Raw genomic sequence first — 25,928 nt, 5'->3', positions numbered from 1 at the left:
CGGCCGGTCCCGCGCCTGCTCGGAGCCCCGGGCCGCCGCCGCCGCTTACCTGGCGGGCGGCATGGCCAAGCCGCGCGGGGCGCCGTACGAGTACACGGAGGCGGAGGACAAGAGCATCCGGCTCGGCTTGTTCCTCATCGTGTCGGGCGTCGTGGCGCTGTTCGTGCTGGGCTTCTGCTGGCTGAGCCCGGCGCTGCGCGAGCTGCAGGGGCAGGCGGCGCGCTGCACGGTGCTGTCGGTGCAGCAGCCCGGCGAGCTCTTCGAGTGCACCTTCTCGTGCGGCGCCGCCTGCCGCGGCACCGCGCTCTACCCCTGCCTCCAGGTCTATGTCAGCCACTCCGCCTCGGCCGCCCGCGCCCTGCTGCACCACGACGAGCACCAGCTGCTCGCCAACCCCAAGGTGAGAGGCGCCCGAGGGGTCCCCTTCGCTTCGCTTCCCCGCCGGCGGCAGCGCCCGGCCCCGGCTCCGAGACATCCCCCTCGCTCTGCGGCGCTTCCCTCACGCGGACCCCGGGGCGCCTCCTCCCCCCGGGGCAGGGACCTGCCTGCCCGCTCCTCCTGCACAAGGAAAGGAGGCGAGCAGGAGCTCAGGCTTCAGCTCCATCCCCTGGATTAGGGGAACCTGAAAAAGTCCGTAGCGAGTTTCCTTGCTGGGGGTGAGGGTCCCAAGTCTCCAGGATTGCCCTGGGGGTCCCAAGGTACTGGATGTAAATCTCTGGGATTTGACTGCTGAGGGTCCAATGTGAGCGCACGCGTTAAGATGCGCGTTAAACGTTGAATCCGACTTGTTTTCTACAGTAGTCTGGTGAGTTTTTTGGAATGTGATAGTAATGTGCGTTTGCCTTCTTGATATGAAGTCTGCGTGCCATCGCCCCTCACTGATGTACACAAACGCACGGGCATGCTCGCACTGTGGCAGGCACGTTGGCGTCCCGGAAACCTCCCAGCATAGACTTAAACAGTTGGCAACCCTACTGGGGGGTGGGGCGGGTTGCCTTTTCTTGCTGAGGGGGGAAGATTTCATAGCATCTCTGTCCCCGGTGGGGCTGGCTGTGCCCTCTTTTAACTCAGCTTGGAGCCTCACAAACCCCAAGCAGCTTCTCTTTGGACTGGTGCTTCATAATGCCAACAAAGACCTTTAAACATCAAGAGAAACAAGGGAAGCTGGGGGAAAAATTCCTATCCCCAAGCATGAGAATGAAACAGTTAGTTTTGTTGCCTCTGGTGTTGGGCCGGTGTAGATACCAGCTGCCAGGCTTTCCAGCAGTCCAGCTCCCTGAGGCGTGAGGCTTCTCATTCCAGCTGAAGGGAGCACCGAGTGCAATGAAGGGCCATATATGTATAGCTGGCTTGAACTGGGGACAAAATAGTGAGCAGGCGGCGTTGGAAGAGTTGATGAAACTCAAGGTGGCGGAAATAAGTGGAGCTGGGGAATGAAGAGTTAATAAGAGGCAAAGCGAAGTGTGTCAAGGAGAGACCAAATGACAGAGGAGGTGAGGTGAGCCTTTCCTGGGGTGTCAGTCACACAGTGAGGCTGGCAGTGCCCCCTTTTAAATTCATTGGGAGCCTCACAAAACCCAAGCAGCTTCTCTTTGGGGTGGTGCTTCACAGTGCTACCAAGGACCTTTATATGTCAAGAGAAATGAGCAATCCTGAAGGAAACCACCCCCTCCCAGTCCCATCTGAGCATGAGAACAAAGTGGCTAGTTTCATTGCCTCTTGCATTGGGCGGGTGGAGAGGTGAATTCTAGCCAGGCTTTCCCAGAGCTGTACTGGTCCAGCCCCTGGGGTATAAGACTGCTCGTTCCGGGTGGAGAAGGGAGCACCAAGTGTATTGAAGGCTGTGGATGTATAGCCAGCTTGAACTGGGGACAAAATAGGGAGCAGGGGTCACTGGAGAAGTTTTTGGGGCTCAAGGTGTAGTGAACAGGTGGAGTTTGGGAAGGAAGAGTTAATACGAGGCTAAGCGAAATATGTCAAGGAGAATAATGTATGTCAGCTGAATGACACAGGGCTGTTAAGAAGTGGGGAAGGAAGGCACTTTTCCATTTAAGGAAAAAGTATATGTCACTGAACTGTTAACAAAGACTTTAGACTCCAGATCCTGTGACATATCAACAAGAAATCCTGAAGAAAACAAAAATCACATCTGTGAGAATGAGAACACAGCAGCTAGTTTTATTGTTTCTTTTATGCTAGGGGTTTGTAATGCACAAAGCTGTAATGCTTTTGATAATGAACCTGTTTGCTTAAAGACTTACAAATGACAGTGACAGAATTTACTCACAACTCGGCTTCTTAAACAATAGCTGAGGAATTAGATTATCTGGAGCCTAACCTGCCTCTACAGAAGCAGCCTATTTAGTGTGTTCAGAGCTGTAACAGGTTTAAACATTCTGGAAATGTTTTTTTAGGAATTAAGAGAAACTAACATTTTGCTTACAAAACCTGTTTGTTGTGATTATCTGACTCTTCTCACCAGGAAGGCAGTTGCTGACAGCACTAGTGTAAAATGAGTAAGAAATAAGGCACAGGTGCTTGAAGAGATCCATAAGCATTATCACAGCCACATTACGTGGCAGTATTCTGGGTGTTCTAGTTGGAGACCTAAGAATGGAGAACTGCTTAGCAAAACTTACAGTTAAATTCTGAAAACGTAAATAGAAGACAGGCTTCTTCTGCAGTTATGGCCTCTGATAGGAAAATTCTCTAAAGCTGCAATTTTAATTTTTGAAGTGGATGTGTACTATTAGTCAGCAAAATGTGTGTGTTTTTATTGCTTATTTTCAAATCGAGTGAATATGGTTAGCTGGGATAGGAGTAGACAGGTTTTTAGAAATTCTAAATGCTTTTTTTCTGAATTCTTTCGTCTTCCAAAGGGATTCCAAGGCTGTCAGTACAGCTGATGCTGGTCCAATAGAAAACTAATCGGCTACAGGGAAATTTAGTTAAAATACAGTTTGGTTTGTCTTTCTTTTTCATTTATTACTTACAGTGGCAGAATGTTTCTGACAAGTTTTGCTTATATATTCGTACAGACTTAAATTCTCAGGTCAAGTCTGAGGCAGTTATTTTTATTCATTTTAATCTTCATTTATTTTGCTGCATGGCCAATTATTTTTATTTTAATTTATTTTAATTTTTTTTGTATGTCCCAAAGTGCAAGGTACTTTGCAGAACGTTAGTAACATAAGGCCCTTGCCTTAAAGAACTGGAGAGTCTTAAATAAGACAGTGGAAATGTATTCATATGTTTTAATAGCATCCAGTGGTAATTTTTAAATACTCATTCTTCTGTGGTGCTTGACTCCTAAATAGTGCAGCATCCCGAAATTTTAAATTGAAGCGTAATGAATGAGGTATAGTTGATTTAGCAGGTGATTCTTTCAGCAATCTAAATTGGCAAGATACTGTATTTAGTTTAAAACAGGTAAGGAAGTTTGTCTGAATGGTAACTTTTACTTGAGGTGTAATTCATTAATTTATCTTCGCTTTTCTGTCTGTCTTCCTTTGTCTTTTAACGTTTGTTGCTCTTGGATGTATTGGTCAACTTCCCAGCACTTTGATTGGCTGGAAGAAAAGTTATTCAGTATAATATCTTCACAAAAGAGGAAAAAATGTTTGAAAAATGTAAGTTGTTTGAGGTTTTTTTGCTGAAAGAATGGGAAGTTAATATAGAAAAAAATATTGGGACTTCCATTCAAGAAGTGCCAGTTGTAGGAACATGTTTGATTTGTTTGAACTAATGGATCAAGAGCTGTGAGTTCTGGTCTTCGATCTGTTGTAGATTTGCTGTGTTTCTTTGGGAGGAAATGTATCTTCCTGGCCTCTCCTCATTTAGCAAATGGGAACAACAATATTTGTAAGTACTTTCTTATTACCATGGGTCTGTTTCTGCATCTGTTGATGTTAGTGGTGAAGTTCCCACAAATTTTAGTGGAGCAGAATCGGACTATTTAGAAATGTTAGCCCCAAACCTTCTTACAGACCCATTAAGCAGGGTTACAGCCCTGCTGGCTTTCTGCTGAGACACTTCTAAAAGTTGCTCTGCAGCAACACTTACTAGACAAGGAACAAAAAGATGCCCAGTGTGCACACAAGCTCTCCTAGTAATATTGCAGTTTTATTGTCAACAATGATGGGGGGCAGCAAAATTTAGGAGCAAAAGGATAACCCAGGAAAGGCCCTCACTTGTCCCACGTTACAGAACACTGACTTTCCTTAAGTGCTCGGAGATAACAGCATTTTCCAAACGCTTTGCTGGAGGTGCTTTCTCACTGTTGCCTGTTCAGTACCTGCCAGACAGGATAAAGCAGTAATCCATGCAGTGGGCAAATGTTGTTTTCATATATTGCTGCAGCTGAGAGCTCCAGAAGTACTCAGATCAAAGCTATCCCTATAATGGCTACAGGATACTCTGTGTGAGGGATTCTTGTTTTCACATTCTTCACCTTTCACTCTTCCCACACTCTCCCACTCAATCAGAGCCAAGGTTTGCCCATTATTTCTTCTCTAAGGCCTTTGAAGATTGAGTGTGCTGAGGTGGATGTATTTATGGCAGGGTTGATCTTTAATTATGGGGAAGGCATCCAGTGCACTATTTGGACTGTAGTTAGAAACCTGAAAAAAATATGGCTGTGTATTGGCATGGCATTGTTCCATGTTTATATTGATATTATAATCAGTTTTCTACATCTTTAGCCTCCTTGATTCCCTACCCTAGCATATTGATCGTTGATTATAGATGTTACTGAATGAAACCAAGTAGAAAGGGTATATTTGTTGATGTAAGTAAATTCTCTAGCAGTAATTTATTAAACTGAGTAGAAAAAGAGCTCAAAAGGAATTGCACTTTAATTATTTTCCTTGAAACACTCGGGTAAAAAAGTTGAGTTCTTGTTGCCAAAACAGCTTCCTTTTAAAAGCAGTGAAATGCATACAATTGATAGGTCTCTGCAGATTTTTTTTTTATTTTTTTTTTTAAAGTTTAATGCCTGTGCCTGAAGGCAGTAGTGTTCTCCTTTATATTTTTGTCATAAAGTCTGATACGCTGCAAAAAGCTTTCCCAAACATTAGGCTGATAAAAGATAGCAATAATAACAGACTATAAATCTGGTTTAGTTTAATGACTTTTGAATACTTATTTATGAATGGATGACCAGAAGGAATTGTGTTAACCTCTCGTGTCTAATACATGACTTTTAGTATTTTGTCTCCTTACATCAATGCAAATAGACAGTACCTTGATCATCTGTGGACTCTAATTGACCATACTAAGTCCTGAACAGTTTGTTTTTAATGAACTTAAAGTTTACATTCTGTATTAACTCTATTTTTCTATTCTCATCTTATTTATACACCAGAGTATCTATCTGTACTTTCTGATAAATCAATAGTGTGAAAGTGGGTAATTTGAGCTCATTACAACTTCCTACACAACAATACTAAATTGGTTGGCAGCTTATCTCTTCTATCCGCTCCCCACAGTGTTTTGGGCTATAAAAGTATTCTAGTTTCTATTGTAGAATAGTCTGATTTAGACTATTAATTGCAGATATGTTTGGCCTTGACCAAATATTCTGCTTCAAATTTATCAGCTGAGAGGGTGTGATAGAAGTAAGAGTTGTACCACATAAGAGTAATCACACAGTTGCACAATCCTAGATAAATTTTGGTTCTTAAAAGATTAAACAGCTGGGTCACAATTAATCCAAGATATGAATGTAAAAGACTGTATAGGATTACAGTAATCTAAACATTTGTTTCTGCCCATCTGATTTGTGGGTGCATTATTTAAAGAACAAATTAATTAAAATAACTTGCTGTAACCTTTCTTTAGTTTGCTTTGATAGTAGTAATCTTTATGTCAAAGTTTAACAGCTTGGGGCATTAGAGACCTTCCATTTAAAGTGCAAAAGCAAAAAACATCCTGACCTGTTCCTTTTGTACTATTAATGTAATAAAGTAAGCAGAATGGATTAAGTATGGAGCTGGGTTCCAACATCAGTTTTGCTAATATCATCTCGGGCAGTGAATGTATTGCTAATACATAGAATACATGGTGCCAAACTATGTTTAGTTGTGTAAATGTACAATGGAATATGTCAACTAGCTGGTGAAATAGTGACATCTGCCTCTTTACTCACTTGTTTAGAATATGTTTTTCTTTTGTGACTGCAGCTAAAGATGGTACAGAAATAACTTGTCTGATAGTTGTTTTTTAAAAGATCTATGTGAATGAATTCTTGTATGTGTTGTTAAAAATATATACAAGCTTTGACTATATTCTTGAGAAGGTGGGAGTTCAGTCAGAAAGGAGTCAGTAGTAGTGTTGCCCGAATAGTTCATGCTTAGAACTGAACAAAAGAGACCAGGGGCTGCCCCCACTACTTCACCCTCCCATCCATGCTGCCAAATGTTCACAACTGAGACTGAGCCAGGTAATATTAGCTATAACTAGAGCTGACATGAGGAAGGTAGGAGGGAAGGGAATGCTGCTCCATTATAATTTTAATGTGGGACTATACTGAAGCACATAGTTAATTAATACATGTACATCAGGGCAGTTCAGGTTCTAAGGGGCTGGGGTCTGCACACCCATGGGCCACACAAGAGAGAGCCACAGGCTCCCTACAACTGCTAAGCAACACCTGTGCCCCGGCTACAGCACCCCCCTCCCCCACCCCTCCCGGGCACCACTCCCACAGCTGCACTGTGGATTCACCCTCAGCTCTCCAAGCCATACAGCATTGTACTGCACCACCCCAGGAAGCAGGGGCAGAAAGTTGAAGGTGAGGGTTGGGGGCAGAGCCTGGAGACTCCAGCTGCTGTCATGGCCAGAGTGGAGGGAGTGATGGCTGGGTAGGAGACCAGGGGCTGCAACTTAAACCCTCTTAGGCTGCATGCTCTCATTAGAGCTCCAATATACCATGCATCACCCCCAACCCTTTTTACATTAAAAGAACGTTCAGGTTGTAAATGTTAAGCGCTCAGAAATTAGGAAACCTCAGAATTAAAGTGGTCTCTGGAATCTTACCATGGCTTGTTGTGTGTGTGACTATTATGGCAGTCTAAATACATGATCATACACTGTATTTTCTTATGCAATTTATGCCTCATTTGGCATATGGGATAGATTGTATCAAATTAGCTATTTGGTATTTCTTTAGATACTTCACATTCATTGTTTTCTCATATATATTCATTGTTTGCTGAATACGAAAGTATTAATCTCCTCTGTGATGCTTATCCCCATAATCACAGAACCTAAAAAGCATTAATGAATTTATCTTTGTAATATACTTGTGAGGTATTTTACAGATAGGGAACTGAGGCCATGAGATTAAGGTAAAAACAGAACAGTCTCCAATAATTTAGGTACCTTAAGTGATTGGGCTGAAAGTGAGTGTCTAATAATTTGCATAGCACTCTTTCTGTTAAAATAAACATTGCCAACTAACTGCCACCACACCTCTGCAAAAGGTCTGGATGTAGCCTCCCAGTTTTTCATACTTCCAGGACAAAATCCATTCTGTCGTAATCTGCCTTATTCCACACCCTGCCCAAATCCTAACTTTCCCTTCTGCCAGTCCTTTCTATTTAGAAAAGGCTGTTCCAGTGGTTAGGCTACTATCCAATGGGAGATCTAAGCAAAGTTTGTTGCTGTGCGACAGGCTTCCTGTCTGACCATGGGAAATTCACTTAGGCCATATCAATATGGCAGGTTTTTTTGCGTGCAGCAGTAGCAACCTCCAGCACACTGCTCTGCTTTACATGGGCAACCTCCTAAAACAGCAGCAGAATAGTCATCTGTGTTTGTGGCACTTCTGAGTTTAATTAGTCTTGTCATTTATCAATGTTAATTCATCCTTCCAAAGAAGGGTGGCACAATAAATGGCTACATTATGGCACAATACATTTACTAAGTAGGCATGGCCTTGTTATGTCTGTGCTTTACTTTCCCACAGATAGTAGCTTATCTTATCTTACCTTTATCTCACAGAGATGGTTTGAATATAAATCCATACATATTTTGAGGAATTCAGACTTCAGATGCTGTGGGAATAGAAGCTCGTCAGTGCATCAAGTATTAGGGGATTTGACAGAGTTAGTTTCTGGGATGTTAGCTGTGGTGGTGTTCTGTGCTTTTATGTATAGATCCACTTTATATTTAAACAAATTGAGATAGACTTGCATGAGTTTATGTGAGTCAGTGGCAGAGACCAATCCTTTCTTTTCTCATGCCCTTGTGACAAGATATTTAACAGAATTTGCAGATTTGTTGGAATCTAACATGACTACGCTGTGAGCACTTATGCTATGGCCTCAAACCCTTGACCTCTGGGCTTTTAGCTGCTTGCCCCAGTGTCCACGCCACTAGAGCAGGGTTAAAGAGTGGATTTACCGTGGCCGCATCTACATGAGATGCTGCTGTCCAGTGGCAACAAGCTACTGCATAGTGGCAGGGGGGCACTAACCATGATGCGACACTACTGCATATTAGCAATGAGCTCTATAGCGTGCTGTGCAGTAACATCAGAAAAAAAATGTGCAAGGATGCTAATGTACAGTAATGCCATTTACTGCACAGTCATTTAGTATTTGGTTATGCAAGTACTAAATAAGCACACAGTAAAAACTTCACAGTCCTTTGCTCATACAGACATGGCTCCTGACTCCAAGTCCTGGGTTCAGTTGTCTTAACTGCATGCTGATTTGCTGCTGCATTTGCAGTTCCTGTTGGGGTCAGTTGCAGTTAGGAGTGAATTGTGCTCATTTAAATCAATTTTAGGTGCATCTAACATGTGCTTCCAGAAAATGAGGCATGCACAATCAATGTCTATCTGTGAACATTACGATTTAAGTGCCTATTCAGTATCATATAGGACCTCTGTGGCAAAGACAAAGATAGACCTCACTTCTGCAAGACCAACAATGTCTGTTCTGTCTGTCTCTGCAGTCCTGCCCCATTCACAATACATTTTCCAGACTCTATACCAAGTCAGGCAGATACAGCCTGTTTTTTACACAACCCCACTTCATTCCTCTGGAATAAACTCAACTGAGATTTTCATAAGGACCATGTGCAGGAAGGCAGACTTGAACATGACTGAACTAAGGTTGAAGCCTTGAAGATCACAGTTCCTCCTCCACCAAACTGGCACTTTACATTCTACATTCGCTCACCTTTCACGGTCTTGTTCTCAAGGTGTAGCCATCATCTTGGAAGAGAGCCTCCATGGCTTACCTTTGTGTCAGACTTCATCACAAAAGGGTGGCTTGAGTGATACAAGTGATAATCCCACTTTGGGATTCAGAATATTGACCCTAGAGTGTGTGCATCCTGGGAACATGAATTTAAACCAGGACGTGAGTCAAGCCTTATGCCATTGCAAAATGCTCTGTCTGATGAATTGCCAATTCAGAGTAGCCATCATTTTCTTAAGGCAGTTGAGAAGAGTCTCAAATCAGAGCGTATCGATAGACCTGTGCTGGATTTGAATTTCAGTATGCTTTTACACACACCAAACTTTTATATCTGCTACCAAATATTTCCACTGAATTGAATCCTGAGTCATCTTTCCAAAGAATGGCTTGGAATGAGGGAGGAATTTCATTAGCTGATAATGCTTCTGAGCTGTGTAATTGAGACTATACTTGAATTGTACAATAACTTTATCCTTACTACTATACAGTGTAGGATGTGTGATTATGGAGTCGTGTACCAATAGAAATTCCAAAATAGTCTCTGCCCTATTATTTCTTTCCTGAATGCTCAGCATACGTTTTTCTCTTCAGTTCCATTACAGCTTGGATAGGAATAATGTCAAAGACCTCCACCAAAAATGGACATTGCTGCTTGCATAATAAAGCCACTATTTAGCATAATACATCCAAAGATCTCCTTGCTAGTTTCAAACATCTTGCATCTAAAAGTTTTCTGATGTATTTGTGATTTCATGAAACTTATAGTGGGAATGCAAATAGGAGATTTTGCAGGTAACTCTGTGGCAAATTGGTCTAATTGGAAACATATGGGACATTCCAAATTATTTTACTCAGTGAGTCTACTTATGTTAGCAATGGTTGCAGTGTTAGGATTGCCCTTGTGGAAATAAATTTAACCAGGCTCCTAACTTGACTAAGAAAAGAGACAGAGACCAGAGGTGCTTATTTCAGAAAAATGTTCTGAGATAAGAAAATCCTGCATGCCTTGTTTTTGTCTTGATGTATTAAACTGTGTGTGGATCTTAGTTTTCTTTTCTCTCTGAGACCCAGAAACTGATAACTGTTCCTATAAGCACAATGTCTCCCTTTTCTTTAAGTAAACTGTCTGTGTGTGTCAGACCAGTGATTTACTCCTATTTGTTTCTCCAGGGTCATATTTTTTTCCTCTCTCTCTGTCTTAAGTATAAATATGCCTGTAAACTTATAGAGTTTGAGAATTCCTTTGAAACAGACAAGTGGGTGATTCCCCTTGCTGTATGGAATTCTCCCTGTGATCACAGTATAGCCTTAAATAAAAAAAGGCTGGCTCTGTCAGTTCTGATTCAGCCACAATGCAAAGTTTGATTTCTCCCATACCCTTCATTATCTAAATGCTGGTTGTGCTTTTGGGGGAGGCATGCTGATCCAAGCTTGGTGTTCAGGAAGTGAGCCAGAGAAGCCAAGAAACAGGCTGTGCTGCAGCCTACTCAGGCCCAGAGAAGCTTTGGAGTATGTGGAGCTAATTCATTGGGAAGTAGCCTGGGGATTGGAGAGGACAGCTAAGCTAATTGCTGACACCTCCATCTGGCAGGTGTTCTGTACAGGTACTTGTTCCACTCTTAACTAGTTAACTTAGATGTCCCATAAAGAACTTAGGGTTGAGCCTTCCTAAAGCCTGGCAAAGACTAACTTATTTCCCCAAGCTCTTACCTTTCAGTCAAGAGGAAAATGGAGCAGCTTAGCAACAGGCTGGCAGCCCTCTCTGGAAGTGTGTGGGGGACAACAGCAGCTCTCCACCAGTGCTGCTGAGGAAGTGGTTAAGGAAAGAACAGTGGCCTGTACTGTAAAAGTTACTGATGGTATTCCCTAATTGAGTTAAGTTAATGTCGTTGTGCCCTACTAAAACCACATCACTTTCACCTTGTCTTCCTGGATATCCCCAATGATCACAACCCTTGCAACCTCAAAGGCACAGGGGATGCAGCTTTGTCTGGATGGTGGGAAAGGGTACAATGGTTCCATTAAGAGTTTCTCTCCCTGTACTTTGCCACTCAGAGGTTGTGAAAGAAAGCTGGTTGGAAAAATGGAAGCCTTGTCTGAAGTGGGCTGGGGAAGAGCTCAGGTAAGTTACTGGCCTTTTGGTACCCAGGGCCAGTAAGACAAACCTAGTTTGCCCAGCCTGCTACCACCCCCATGTCCAAACTAGCAGTTGTAGAGAGACAGTAGAGGAGCTTGCCTTCATTGCACATGATTAGAGGCTGGGAGTTGCTAGAAGTGTCAGGGTGACCCATAGGATCGCAGTGACTAGCCGAAATCGCTAAAGCTATAGACTGAGCCCCCACCCTCCCCCTTCTTCTCTGCATTTTCATACACCATTACTTTAACTTAATGGTGGCTTTTTCTACCTTCTGGCAGATATTGTGAGTCCGGCAGTACTCTTTACCAGCCTTAGTTTCCCTTCTTGCAGTGGCATTTGGACTCCTTCCAGCTATTTTCATAGTAAGGGTGGGCAAAGGGTTGCCACCTCGGTTGCTGTGTCTGACCTGAAGTAGGATTCGATATGATTCTTTTGAGTTTAGCCTTCTTATAATTTTCCAACAACATTCAGCATTTACAATATTCAAATGGTGTTATAAAATGGAATGTAGTAGCAAAATAATGATTGACCGGGGGTGAATCAAGTTGGTGGTTTAAAGGGCCTCTGGCTAGTCTTCAATGAAACGGGTATCAAGGAGCAGTCTTGATTATGTGGTAGTGAGCACTTGTTTTTTGTGGGTGCAAGAAACCTCTGCTTAGCTCTGAGTCACAGTAGCATTGGACTAAATTACTCTTGAGGTCTTTCCAGTCCTGTGATTCTATGATCACTCTGATATTTATAACTATATATTACCTTCTGCAAGGAGAGGGTATACTGTAACCAAAGAATAGAGAGGTGAAAAGCATAGACAAATGAAATGGATACAAGGCAGGAGACTTTCTTCTTTTCCTTGGCATATATTTTTAAACTCTTGTTTTGAGGTTTGTGGGGGGGAACGTAATTTCACATAAGCCTCAGACCCAGTGCTGCCTCCTCTGAAATAGGAGAGAATTGCCATGGTCTTCAGTGGAAACAGCAGACTTAGTCTTCATAGTTGTAATGAATACAAGGTCCTGAACACTCAGTTCTGCTTGGAAACTGATGGGAAGTGTGATCTTGTGGGCAGGACTCCACAGGTCTTAAGTCCATTCCCAGCTCTGCTACTGACTTGCTGGGTGACCTTGGGTAAGTCCCTTTACTTCTCGGGGTCTTTTCTGGTCTTTGTTTGTTTGGCTTATTTGTTCAGATGGGTAGCACTTTTGAGCATGGACAGTGTCTTTCCATTAATTTGGATGATACCAAGCACAGCCAAGCCCAGATCTTGGTTTGGGCCAATTGACACAGTTAATCAGCATTGCACAGATACTTGTTAGCAAGATAGACCTTACTAATACTAGACTAAATGGTAGCTGAGAGGAAGCGAAAACTATTTCTAGAATCTCTCACCTGTCTCTTCCCTCCCTTCATGAATTAGGTTATATCAGAGCTGTCCAGCTGGCAGCCTGTGGGCGGCATGCAGTCCCCAAAGGATAAGCGTGGGGCTCAGGTATGGTCACCACTGCCTACCTCCCTGCCATTGTTCCTGCCATGGAAGCCAGGTTCTTCAGGCTCCCCTGCCCTCCTCCAGTCTTCCCCGCCCACCTCTGGGGGCTGGAAAGTCAGGGGGAGGGAGTTTGGGGTGCCTATGCTATATGCATGGTAGGTAAAGGAGCCAGGCTGTTGGAGGCAGGTGGCTGGGAGGGTAGGGGAGTGCTGTGGTGAGGGTAGCCAAGCTGCCTGTGATGCAAGAGGGGCTGCCAACTTGGTTAGGGAGATCCCTTGACTTACAGTGCATGCCTTGTGTGGTCCTCAGGGCTGCAGCCCATGGCCCTCAGCTGCTGAAAAGTTAGACTGTCTTGCATTATATAAAGATGATGGTGATTTTCCTTGAAGTTCTGGCAGCAGATCTGTAAGTATTTTATTGTCATAGTTATTGGGCAAGTTATGCCTTAAATCCCCTTTCCATTCCTCTCAGCTTCCCCCTTTGGTGATACTCTACTGTCCAGTCACTCCTGAGACCCAAGAAATGTAGTACCTTCCCCTCCCTCCCTTTATCATCTGTGTTACCCTGGCAGGCTCAGTAGGGTTTTGGCAGGTGCAAGTCCTTTTTCTGGGAAGCCTGCAACAGCAACTGCATTCAAGTGATTCAGGAACAGCTTTTTCAAAACAAAGCATTTATTTAATTACCCAAAGCTACTTAACCCATAGAGCCAAGGACAAAAATAAAACCAGTTTACGTGCCTAATTTTTCTTCACTTCAACCTTCATCTTCGTTTTCTACTTTTGCAGTTTTCTGTTAGCTCAGTTACCTCCATCTCAGGGGTGAAAGAGGCAGGATGCCCTGTTGAAGTGTGCTGTCCTTGTATCCTATACTGGTAGAATAATTAGCAAAATTGCTCCCTGGACAAGCCCCACCAGTGACTCACTCAACCATGTGTACATTTTGTGGCCTGCCTCTTTCTGGTTGGGTTCCTCCTTTCCTCCAGGGGTAATCGCTCAAGCTGTACCTTATCTTTTGCCATTGTTTTGTTTCTTGTTGGTTCCTCCCCACTCCGTTATGCCTCTTTAGATTCAAGAGCAATAACAACCAGAGCATCTCAGCTACATACAATGTTTATAAATATATACAAGCAGTCCTTGGACTTAGGACACAATTGGTTCCTGGAAAACACATCTTAAGTCGACACGTTGTAACTTGGACCCAATTTTCTCATAAGAAACAACATTATAAATGGGAGATTTGTTCCTGAACCAAGGCCTGATACCCTATTTTCACTAAAAATACCCAGAATGTTGTACTTGATCAATTATAGATGAATAATATAGCTACATTAATGTATTTATACTGTAAATAGCAAGCATATTGATTTGGAAGGGCTTCTTTGAGGTGACTTTGCTGAACTTTTTGAAGGGCTCTTGGCTGGACTTTTTGAAGGGCTCTTGGCTGGAGCCTTCTCAGGAGTCTTGGCTGCAGGTTTTTCTGGAGTCTTGTCTGCTTTCTTAAAGAAAGTGTCCAAGGAAGTTTGGACAGATGTTCTCCAGGGAGATGGGCAACGCAGCAAACTTGTTCACTGGTGTGGCATCAGATCAAGTGTTATAAAGTCAAAACTGACATCATAAAGTTGAAACGGTGTCAATTTATAAAAGTTGTAAGTGTGAAACATTGCAACTTGAGACATTGTAAGTCGAGGACTGCCTGTACCACACTCTGTCTCCATGCTGACCATGCCTATGTTGAAGCTCACATTATGGTGGTGGTTTTTCTTCAGCTGTGCTATGCCAGCTCAGCTGACCTGAAAAATAAGAGATCTTGCACATGTTGTGTTGAAGTTTCTATCCAGGAAGTCCTTGTGGCTTGCTTTTCGTGTAAAGCCCGGAAACATGCTCGAAAATTTTATTCAACAAAAAATGCTAGAGAACACCAGAAAATAATAGAACAATCCAGCTTAGTGACCGCCAAACACTTTGACTGGGCTGAGCTGAGCTATGGCCCCAAGTGAGAAATGTACAAGAAAATAAACATAATTTAGTAGGAAGCTGAGGAACTATCCCTTTTTGTCCCCACTCTCCATGCGATGGCCTGTGCAGCTTCTAGGCTACGCGGCATAGCAGGCAAGTGCAGAAGCCTCATCCCCAACTACTGTCTTTAATAGGATACCCTCCCCTTCCCCTCAACCAACAGGTTCTGAAATGCATCATGTGGATGTGGCAGTCTTCAAAGCAACAGAGCTTCCAAACTGCACTGTCAGTCTGAAAAAATGTGTGCCAGGAGAAGCTATGTAATTTGAAATAGCAGAATATAAAGAGCAGGCTAGACAGATGCTTACTTGGAATATTTTTTTTTAGTCAGAGATGATCCTGCCTTGAGCTGAGCACCAGCCTAGATGATCTCATGAGGTCCCTTCCAGCCCTACCTTCCTATGGTCCTATAATAAAGGCCTGTGTTCTATCTGGTATATAGTTCATGCTGTGTCTGCCTTTTTCTGAGAGACCTGAAGAATGGTACTTCATACCCAAAAGCTTGTCTTTTTCTCTTTTGGTCTAATAAAGGATATTGCTTACAAAAACTTTTCTCTTTTGCATTTTTCCTGAACCCTCACAAATACAATGTCACCCCAACTCCAGCAGAATATAGACAATTTTGTATTATATCATCTGTTTCAGGAATCGGTATCTGAAAGAAGCATGATGCTGCTCATGTTTTTTTAAATGTCAAGACAAAAAGAATCTCACAGGATTATCTCACAGTTATGCAAGCAGCTCTGCCCAAGAGTGACACAAAATACATGTGAAAATGGGGATGCTTTGCTGCCAAAAAGTCATGTTTCTACTTGAAATGAATGAGGGAGAATTTGCAGCATTTTCCAGGTGCGAATATAGGAGCTACTGACAATATCTGCAGGTGCTGACAGGCACACTCAAGTTTCACTTGATCAGCATGATGAATTCCTAGGAGAGCTTTTTTCACACTGCAAAAATTCAAGCAATGATTTAATGGAGATTAACTTCCAGTTCACTTTTGGGGGGAAGGGTGTTCATCTTTATATTGGACTTCTCGTCAGTTGCATGCTCCCTACTTGTCATATCCTGCTACCTCAGCTCCCAATTTTAAAGAGACCACAGTTTGAAGCATGCACATCGTACATGCCAGTGCATCTTTTGGCTCAGTGTCCGGCTCTGTCTATTATTAATGTTAAACTAATACGATTGTTTGTAGTGCTAGCTATTCATATTGGATTGAACAAATGGGATGGAGAGAGAGAATCCAAATGAAGGAAGAAAGAGGAAGGAAAGAAGGAATATGTATGTTCAGTGAGGCATACATATTTTTTAAACAATAAACCTGTTACTAAATTGTGTTAAAAGCTTCAGCAAAGCATCTAAAGAAGCCCTTCAACCTTCAATGTGATTTAAGCATATTTGCTGAATTGACTTTTAACCCCCTGAATTTTCTTCCTTAAAAAAAAAAAACTGAGAAAATATCTGCAATTAATATAGTTAGCTAGAACATGCCTTGAAAATTATTTGTTTTGAATTTCAACAGTAGCATGTTACAGGGGAGGAAAGGGTGGAATGAGAGAGAGCAAAATGTAATAAAAACAATCTTTTAAAATGTTCCTAGCATGTACAAATATAAAGCAGCTTGTGATCAAGGGATGCTAGCTTGCTTACTGTTTTCTCTTGTTTTAGGTCCAGTTTTATTAGTATTTGTGAATTTGGTGAAAGAAATCCAGAGGAATATGCATTGCTGAGTGCATAAGTAACTCCATTTTTGGAATGTGTTTTGACAGTGTTCATTCATTCCTCCCTGTGCAAGAGAAAATCAGAAGAACTCTGAAATTGTTGCACACTGGCAGGAGTACTGGAAAGAGGAAGTTGGTTCACAGCCATTTACATGCTATTTTAACCAGCATCTAAGGTAAGTAACCACCTACACTTACATAGCTAGACATAAATGCACAGCCTTTTCATACTCTGCTCTTTTTATTTTAAGCAAAATGTTTGAAGAGTTTATAGCTTGTTGGTAAAATACGAGAGAATTCTTGCTGCTAGTGAAAACTCTCGAAGATACAACAAAGTGTTTTTCATTTTGGTTGCTAAAATTTTACCTGAAGCTGAAAGTAAACTTTCTCCAGAATAAGTGTTGTAAAAAACTGACTTTTACTACCAAAACACCAAATTCTGTGCCTTGACAAATTAAGGTTTCTTCCCAAAAGAGGAAGGAATCCTACAAATTAGTGCCACTAAGAAGAACTGTATTCACTCGGGAAATTAATCAAAGCTTTGCCATAGATTAGATTAATAAATGTTCACAAAACAATCATTCTTCATTCATTTATACTTGCAAAGTGGAAAGTTTTAGCTTCAGGCAAGTCCACTTATGTGACTAGTTTTCTGTTTGGAGACCTGTTCAACTTTCATTAATAGTAATGGGATTTATATACGTGGTGAGGGATGAATAGCTTAAACCAGTCAACCTGCTGCCTCATATTTATTTTCCTGGCATGGGAATTTCTGGTATAGGAATTGATCTTTGTCATAGTTCTTTTTTTTCTGTTTGTCTATTTCTCTGTGGTGACCAGAAATATGTGTTACACATCTCCAACAAAACTCTCTGAAACTAGTGTTTAATTATCAGAAAGTTGTAGATGCACTGAAGAAAGTTCAGTGGCAAGCAACAAAGAACTGATGATATGTTTGCACAAGATGAGCACAAGAAATCAATAACCCCAGCTTTAAATAGGTATAGTGTAAATAAATCTATGAGCCAGCAAGCACTTAATGAGGTGCTTAATTTTACTCCCAGAAGGAGTTCTGTTGGAATTAGAAGGGCTGTTCATGGTAGTCCAGTGTAAGTACCTACACATGGGTAAGTATTTGAAGGATCAAGACCTAAGGGAAGAAGGGTAAAAATTCACAAATATCTGAAGGGTGTAAAGAAGGCCGGGGGGAGGGGGGCGTGGAGATGCCTTAAAATAGGATCTGTAGATTCATTATATGGGGCAAGAAGGGCTCAGAAAACTTGAATTCAGCAGGTTGTGGGCTGTCACTGTTCTGGGATCAGCCATGTAGGCTAGGGACTAAGAGACTGTATTAGTAGCATGGCAAGTCAGAGGTGCTGTGTATTTCATTGCTTGGACACTGGATCTTATATAATGTGATTGCCATTTCAGGCCTTGCTAGACCACAGATACAACTAGCATTCACCGAGTAACATAATACTCTCTCTGTGGCCAATTCTTCCTGTAACTTGCGCCAGAAGAAACTGCTGCTGGTTAGTGTCAACGACTTTCCAGCTAATCTGTGGAGCTGGCCATACTGGAGTCTGAAGGCAGAGGGGTCTGCACAAATCTTTATTATTTTCAGCATCAACTAGGCAGCAGTAATGGATTAGGCTGCACGTTGCTTTTTCCTCGGATGGCTAAATCTTATATTACTTAGTTAAACTGTACTGGCAAATGCCTTTTCTGATCATACAGACATTTTTATAGGATAAAAAAGTGTTTGATTCTCCTAAAATGGTTTACAGATACTAAGGGTACACCACCTTTTATGCAGAGATGGGGAAGAGTTTGGAAAGGTCAAATACACAGAAAAGTGTAAAACACTTAGCTGGGTATATTTTTAGATTTATGATAACAACGGTTGGGCTAGTAAGTAGAAACACACTCAAAGAACTGATGGAAAAACCTCTTTCTTGATTTGAAACTGTGTGTGTATAATTTCCATTTGGTATTTTTCCCTTATGTGGAAGAGTTTTTTGTACCTTTACATGTATAGTAAATACAGAGATATTTACTATACATTTAAATATATGCCCTAATGTTTAGTAAATACAGAGATATGGTGGTAACACATGCTGTAAAAGATCTGGTATTTAGTAGATTAATCTTCCCTCTCTTAAAAAAATTATAACAAAACCCCAAGAAGCAGTTTTATACCTTTTCTGGATTTAATTTAACTTACTGACATGATCAAAATCGCAGATTAGTAAATGTTTATGTATGTGATTCATTTGTCATGAAACCCTGCTTGTTACTTTGTTGGGACTGGACTGTATAAGTGTGGTGGAGCACCTTTGGGGGTGCTTGCCACTTGAGGGCTCTCAGGCTGTGAGGGGAGCCTGCTTGGGAGGAGCAGCAGGGGAAATGCTCCCCAGGAACTATTTTAAGGGGGAAGGTGTGTGGCAGGGCACTGTGGGTGCCTGCCACTTCAAGAGCGGAGCCAAGCAGCCAGCAGGTGCTTGACTGCGGTGGCCATTTTAGATCTCTGGCCACCTATATAAACAGGGCAGTTCACTGCTGGCAGCCAGGCAGTAACATCACCTGGCTGCAAGGCTCCACAACGACCTGGAGGTAAAGGCAGGAGCTGTAGGGGATGCCTAGAAGGCTGCTGGTCCTGAGCATGACCTAAAACTGCACCCTGCTGGGAGTGGGTGGCCTGGTGGGGCTCTCAGTGGTGTGGGAGCCCCCAGGAAATGCCAGGCCAATTACCACCCCAGTGAAAGGTGGGTAGGGGCGCCTTAACCCATCATGTGGGTTAAGTAACACCAGAGGTAGTTGGAGGGCCAGGCACGGCTGCAGCCACCTGAGCCCTGTGGGGTGTAGGACCCCAAGTAAAGGTAGCCCCAAGTGAGGGGGTAGTGTGGAGCCCCAGGTGAAGGGAGTAGGCCTAGGTATGTCTCTGGACACCTGAGGCTGTAGTTTGGACCAAAGACCAAGTAAGGGGGCTCAGTCCGAGAGTAGGGGCGGGTCCTGACCCCAGTAAGTCCTCCACCTCTGGGAGGCCGAGTGTGGGTCAAAAGCAAGACCTATATTTGAGCACAATGACTTGCTGTTCTGGGGGGGGGGGAGTGAGAGTCCCCTCGAGACCCTGGAACAGCAGCTGTGGTGTGAGTTACCCCAGCTCCCACAACCCCTAGTAAGGGCCAGAAGGCAGACCCAAGAGAGTGAGGGGCCTAGTGGTAGAGGTCTGATGTAGAATAACCTCGACTGGTCAGTGCTGGGGCCAGGACCAGAACAGTCAAAAGGGCTGGGGGCCCACTGCAAGGGACGCCCAGAGCTGAGTGCCTGGGGTTCCGACTAGCCCTGGAGGTGAGGCCAGGGCCTGTGTGGCCAAAGTCCCAGGAGGACTATGCCTGAGAGGGGGAATAGTTTCAGGGAGCTAGGCAGCCCAAATGAAGGCAGAGTAGGCTGCCTGAGTGCAGGAATCCTATAGGGGTCCGGACTGAAGGATTCTGGGGCCCAGTTTGGGGCTGGTGAGATTAACATCTGTGGATGCCATCTGTGAGGCTACGGTGTAGGGGAGGAACGGAGTCACAGATAGTGCCCCATGGCATCGAGGCAAGAATGGGCAGCTTCCCACCTTAATTAACATCCTAATTAATTAAGAACAAGGCATGGCAGGTGAGTCAGGTGGGTGGCATGCCCAAAGGCAAGTGGGGAAACTAGCATTGTGGCTAGTCGGGGAGTCCCACTTTGCTACAATAAGTAAGCAGTGTTTAATATCCTTCCATGGAAGAAGAAGAGAGCAAGGCAAAACATTTTGCATACAGGGAAGGTGGAGGAAAAGGAAGTCTCTTACTTTTTTCTGTTGTTTATTGTACTAGCAATTAAAAAAAAACCCTATGACTGTCTCCCCTATAGAATCCTGTGACACTTTCCTTTGGAAAGCCAAACCACAAAATCTTTCCCTAAAGAATGCTTTGCATTTGAAAGCCTTGACTGTATCGAAATCATGGAGTTGGTCCAATAAGAGAGATCATCCATAAATTCCTTGCCTCTAAAATAATTCCCCATATTTTGTACAAGTGAGAGGGAACAAGCCAGCTTTCATTTAAAAAAAAGGCCTTTTTGGGGAAATCGGAGGTAAAACTTCCTGTACTGCATCAGAACTAATCATGAGTGTCCTACTTTCTCAGGCTAAATTTGACATCTTGCCAAAGGTCACGTAGGGCAAGACACACATGGTAAAAACTGGATCCTTGATTACTGAGCCAGTCTTAAAGCACTGTGGGAGCCTGCCAGATTTTCAAGTGCAGTTAACAGAGGGACATATCCAGCTGAACTTGACTTCCTGTATTTTGAAGAACAAAATAAGTGACTAAAAAAATAAAGTTCATGTGCTATAGACAAGGATTCTAGGTGCTTTGGGGACCTGAACTTGAGATACCATAAGGAAACCTAATTTTTGGAAGGTTGTTTTTCACTGCGCTTTGTTTGAACTTACAAAATTGGAGGCGTTCAAGATCACTTAATATTTAAAAAAACCCCAAAAAACACAGTGATGACAAACAAAATTGATACCTCCATGTCAGTGAGATGTGGGAACTCTTTGGAAAGGGAAGAATGGTGGATATACTGCCTTTTTATTTCTCTGAGTTAAGAAAAATAGTTGAACTGACATGGTTCTACAGTTTAACTTGTCCTCCATCCCATTCAGTTCTTTAGGAACTCCATAGATCTGTACAGAGAAGAGCAAAAATCATTCTCTTCCCTGAGACACATGCTTTGACGTGCATTGAGTTAATGGCTCCTCTGTAAGGCATTGCTGTTTTTTTAGCTGTGTGAATATATTCCCTCAACGTGATAAAATGCTCTGGGTTTTTGGTTCAGCTTGGCAGATGAACCAGTCAATTTTAGTACTCTGTTGTATTCTGGTGCTGGATACTGTACCCACACATTCACTTAAGATTTTAAGAATTAACATATTCAGCCAATAGTGACCATCTGTTTAAGACCTGGGCTCACCTGTGGATCATCTTTGTAGTATGATTAACTACAAAAGCTGTTACCTATAAGGCTAGAAGAAATCCAACATTACCTCAAATGTACAAGTGCATCCTTTGGACACCTAAGGAAACAGGTGTTTGAAGATTGTAACATCAGATCCGAAACCAAGCTCATGGTTTATCAAGCAGTTATGATCCCCACCTTACTGTATGGAGCTTAGATATGGACAACATACAGGAGATACCACAAGTTGCTGGAGAAGTACTATCAATGCTGTCTGCTAAAGATCCTTGAAATCCAGTGAGAAGACAGAAGCACTGACGTGAGTGTCTTGTCACAAGCAAATACCACAAGCATCCAGGTGATGATCATCCAACATCAGCTTCACTGGGCTGGCCACATCATCTGGATGTCCAACTCCAGATTCCCAAAGCAAGTTTTATTTTCCCAGCTCAGTCAAGGCGAATGGTCAAGAAGAGGGTAAAGAAAGCACTTAAAGGCTGTCCCCAAGGCCAACTTGAAAAAAAAGCAACATTGACATCAATTTGTGGGAGAATATCACCCAGGACTGCCCCAAATGGAGGAAGAGTGTATTACAAGAATCTCAGTATTCTGAAACCTTATTGCAATAACAGGTGATGGAAAAGTGGGAGTGACAGAAACAGTGCATTGCAGGCTGAATCAAGAGTCCAGAGCCATCCACCCTGTACAGAAGTACGTGCTCAAGTTGCAGTAGTCTGTTGATCCTCATCAGCCACCTTCAGACCCACAGAGAAAGCAATCATCCTCGATTGCAAGGGATTGCCGATTTGTTGATAATTATATAGGATATAACTGGAATCTTATTTTGTCTTGTCATCTCATTGAGCTTTAAAAACTAAAAATTTCCTTTGGTGTTGACACCTTCTATCATGTAGAAAACCCCCTATGTTGTGCTAGGCCCTGTACAGATGCTTAGTAACAGACTGTCCCAGCCTGAAGATTTCTGTGCTTTTCTTTGCATACCCCAAGCTCCAGACTTGGTTGGAGTCTCTAGGCACAACTATAATGTAAATGATAAAAATGAGTCTTTGTCTTAGTAATGCACTTAACTTTGTGGGAAGTGAACGTGAAGCAGTTGTATACTAGGCTGAATCCAGATTGCTTTGAATTTAAACGCATATTTATGGAAACGATTACTGGCTCACCTATAGCCACATACAATGCCTGCTATGTAAGATAAAATGTGAATTGAAACATGCATCCTCATAGCGGACATACCGCAATTTGCTTGTTAGCAGTCAGTAATCACTCAAAGCTAAGGAGTCTAACAGACATTTGCTTTTCTTAGTGTCTGAGTTCTGACTCTTTAGCCTTGTATCACATGAGAGTTGCTGCAGAAGATAATGCCAACCAGTTCCAAATGGCTCTTGTGAAAGCCTCTTAAAGCTACAGCTTGCCAAACAAAGTACTGCTAAAAATAAATATAACTTTTAAGTTCTGTCCTTTAAAAATGAACCCATACAGATTAAGCTCTATGGTAGTATATAGAATGCATTATCTTAGTCAATTTACAGACCTCTTTAGTGATCTTGAAAGGCACTTCAGCTAGGTAAGTGGAACTAGGGGTTAAGCTGAGAGGGAAGCGAGGTGACCATCAGAGACATACAAGAAGGTTAACTGAAAATCCCTGAACTGCCATGTACAGCAGAGCCTGTGCAAGCTTACACAAGGTGAGTTATGATTACAGGGAGCTCTGCAAGTAATAGAATAGCTAAAGAAGTAGATAAGGGAAAGAGAAAACAAGAAAACACTTTACAGTTGAAAGCCAAATGTAGAGGTAATTGCTTTTGTGGCAACAGTTCTTAAGAAGGAACAAGAGAGAGAGACAAAATAACAGAAATATAAAGTCTTAGAGGAGAGGCAAAAAGGAATCTAATATTATGGATTAAGCTAAAATCACCAAGAAAAAGGCTTAATTAGACCAATCTGTGTAAGAAGTCATTGACCCAGATTTTGAAAAGCAGCTAGGGATTTTGATTGCTTTATTTTCTTGGTGTTTAACTTGAGGAATATTACAGGGGACTCTTTCAGGAACTGCAAGTACTTGTTACCTGAAAATCTGCCCTTTTAAGGGCCTTAAAATAAGGGAACTAGAAGTTGATCCCCCCTGCTCCTTACTTTTGAAAACCTTGACCCCTGCAAGCCATGACCTCAAACAGTACAAGTACTGAAAAGAAGAGAAGAGACAGAAACATAAAGACATGACATGTAATTAAACGATTTATTTGCAAAAATCTTGGTTTAATAAAAGACTACTACGAGTCCTGATAACATGCATTAAGCATCAACCGAAGATGTGTGCCAATAAAAAGGTGCTTTCTACATTTTTAAATTACTTCAATGCAACCTTTCTCCTTTGGTGTTTGTACTTTCCAGGTTGGGAGTCTTTTTCAAAATAACATTTCGTCCTTATTAATTTTACCCTTTTTAGCCTCGTCTGTACTGTCATTTTCACCTGGTTACAGCATCAAGTGGCCAGCCACTGCTGTAGGTATGAGCTAGCAAACATCTTACAGGCAATGTCACTCTCATGGACAGTGTTACTCCCATGACACTCTCATGGATCCAGAGGAACAGACTCCCACCCTTAGCTTCCTTTGTGCAAAAATGAAGTTTATTTTCTATCTATGGGGACTCTTTACCATCTTTAATTTTCCCTGAGCCTGAGGAAGGGTGTGTGCACCCAAAAGCTTGCAAAAAATATTTTTTTTTTGGTGATTTCTTAGTTGGTCTAATAGAAGGTATCATCTCTGAACCAAGAGTTTTAGAGTTTTGCATTTCTAGACAGACAAAGCAGTTATCAGACATCAGCTACAATTTACTTGTGTGCCAAGCTGAGACAAGCAGCAGCATGCAGCAATGCAGTCAGAGCTTTGCTGTTTCACCAATGACTGGCCAAAATTCTCACCGTGGACAGAGTTTGCCTTTGGCAAGCACTTCATTCTAGGAATTGCTAATAATAGGTGTTGCTGCTTTTCTCTTTGTATCATCCTTCTGTGGGTACATTCACTCTAAGGAAAAATGTTTGCTTTAACTACATGTGTGCTAAGATGTGGCTTCATAGCATCGAGGAAGTAGGCTGTTGTCTATGAAAGCATATACATCTCTAAATGATTAGCCTCTAAAGTGCCACTCTGTTCTGCCTTCTTCCTCACCTCGGACTAACATGATTCACTTCCTCTCTCTCAGGTAGGGTAACATTTTGATGGGGATGAGATGGTAGTAGTTTTGATACACAGATTAATTCGTTACCTGGGGAAAGCATAGTCATTACCTGATTAGCGGAATAAAGTCAAACTTTAACTGCTACATTCAAACTGGGATGGTGCCCCTGTTGTTGTGTTATATTTGTTCACCTGGAGTCCTGGTGAAGACGGGATATGAAATTGATGCTGGTGGAAATCTTCATCAGTCTGGGAATGTTATTTTCTAGTTGCTGTTGTTGGGCAGTACAACAAAACCTCAAGCTACATCTATTCGTTTGCATCTACAATAAAACTAACACTGAAGCATTTGTCTCTTAAAGTACAAACTGGGGCGGGGGGGCAGGGCGAAGGGGAGAGATGGGTTGTGCCTTCCATTTGGCCTTTTAGTATAACTGAAGAAATCCTGAAACAATTATCTTTTCTTTCTTCTGTTTGTTTTGTCACAATCCTTTACATTTCTTAGGAATTTATATTAGCAATTAAGGCCTTGTTCCCTGGGGAAGCTCTGTGGTGACTGGAGACCTAGCTGAATCAGCTGTTCTGTTACTCTTCCTTTCTCCCATGCTCATCTCCCAGCAGTGTTTTAGTTAGATCTCATTGGCATCTCTGCTTCCCCTAACTAGATAGGAAAATTTTGGGACAGTTACTCCATCTGACATAAATTTGCATCTGCTTCATGCATGCCTCATTAGAAATTCTATTGGGGAACAAAATATCATACCAGCTATCTAAAGTTTTGAGCCTTGTCCATCATAAATAGAATATAGATAAACATAATAAAATATATGGTTGTATCCACAATAGCATGGGCGTTTGGTTTCCTGGAGGCAAGAAGTGGTGGCGCACCTTACACTGCTGCTGCTTGTTCCCAAGGAACTAGCGCTGTGTGGTATGTGACACCACAGATGTATTTGCAGCACCACAAACGCATGGCCGTGCTCATCTGCATATGGCCTATGAGTGCATGTATCAGTCTGTATCTAATCTAATTTATCACATGCCCATCATCTTGTCATCAAAACTGAAGAAAAAAATTGCAAAGCATATGCAAACTACATAGCTCAAATAGATACTAGCATCAGGTACAATTTGTTCCCCCCCTCTCCCCCTCCAGGTACTAGCCCTA

General features: G+C 42.4%; 1 protein-coding gene across 3 annotated transcripts in view; it reads left to right on the top strand.

The window, feature by feature from the left end:
- The first annotated feature begins 30 nt into the window (after positions 1-30).
- KCNMB4 (potassium calcium-activated channel subfamily M regulatory beta subunit 4) overlaps positions 31-25,928 on the top strand; it is a 33,633-nt gene continuing 7,735 nt past the window's right edge. For all 3 annotated transcript variants that reach the window (XM_019543217.1, XM_019543219.1, XM_019543218.1), the window contains exons 1-2: positions 31-400; positions 16,614-16,741. In XM_019543217.1, the coding sequence (XP_019398762.1) occupies positions 62-400; positions 16,614-16,741 (467 nt within the window). In that variant the 5' untranslated portion in view covers positions 31-61. The remainder of the gene's footprint in view (positions 401-16,613; positions 16,742-25,928) is intronic.

The sequence above is a fragment of the Crocodylus porosus genome, unplaced genomic scaffold (genome assembly GCF_001723895.1).
Source record: "Crocodylus porosus isolate Cpor-Errol unplaced genomic scaffold, CroPor_comp1, whole genome shotgun sequence".
NCBI classification, from domain to species: Eukaryota; Metazoa; Chordata; order Crocodylia; family Crocodylidae; genus Crocodylus; species Crocodylus porosus.
This window is presented reverse-complemented; position numbering and strand designations above follow the sequence as displayed.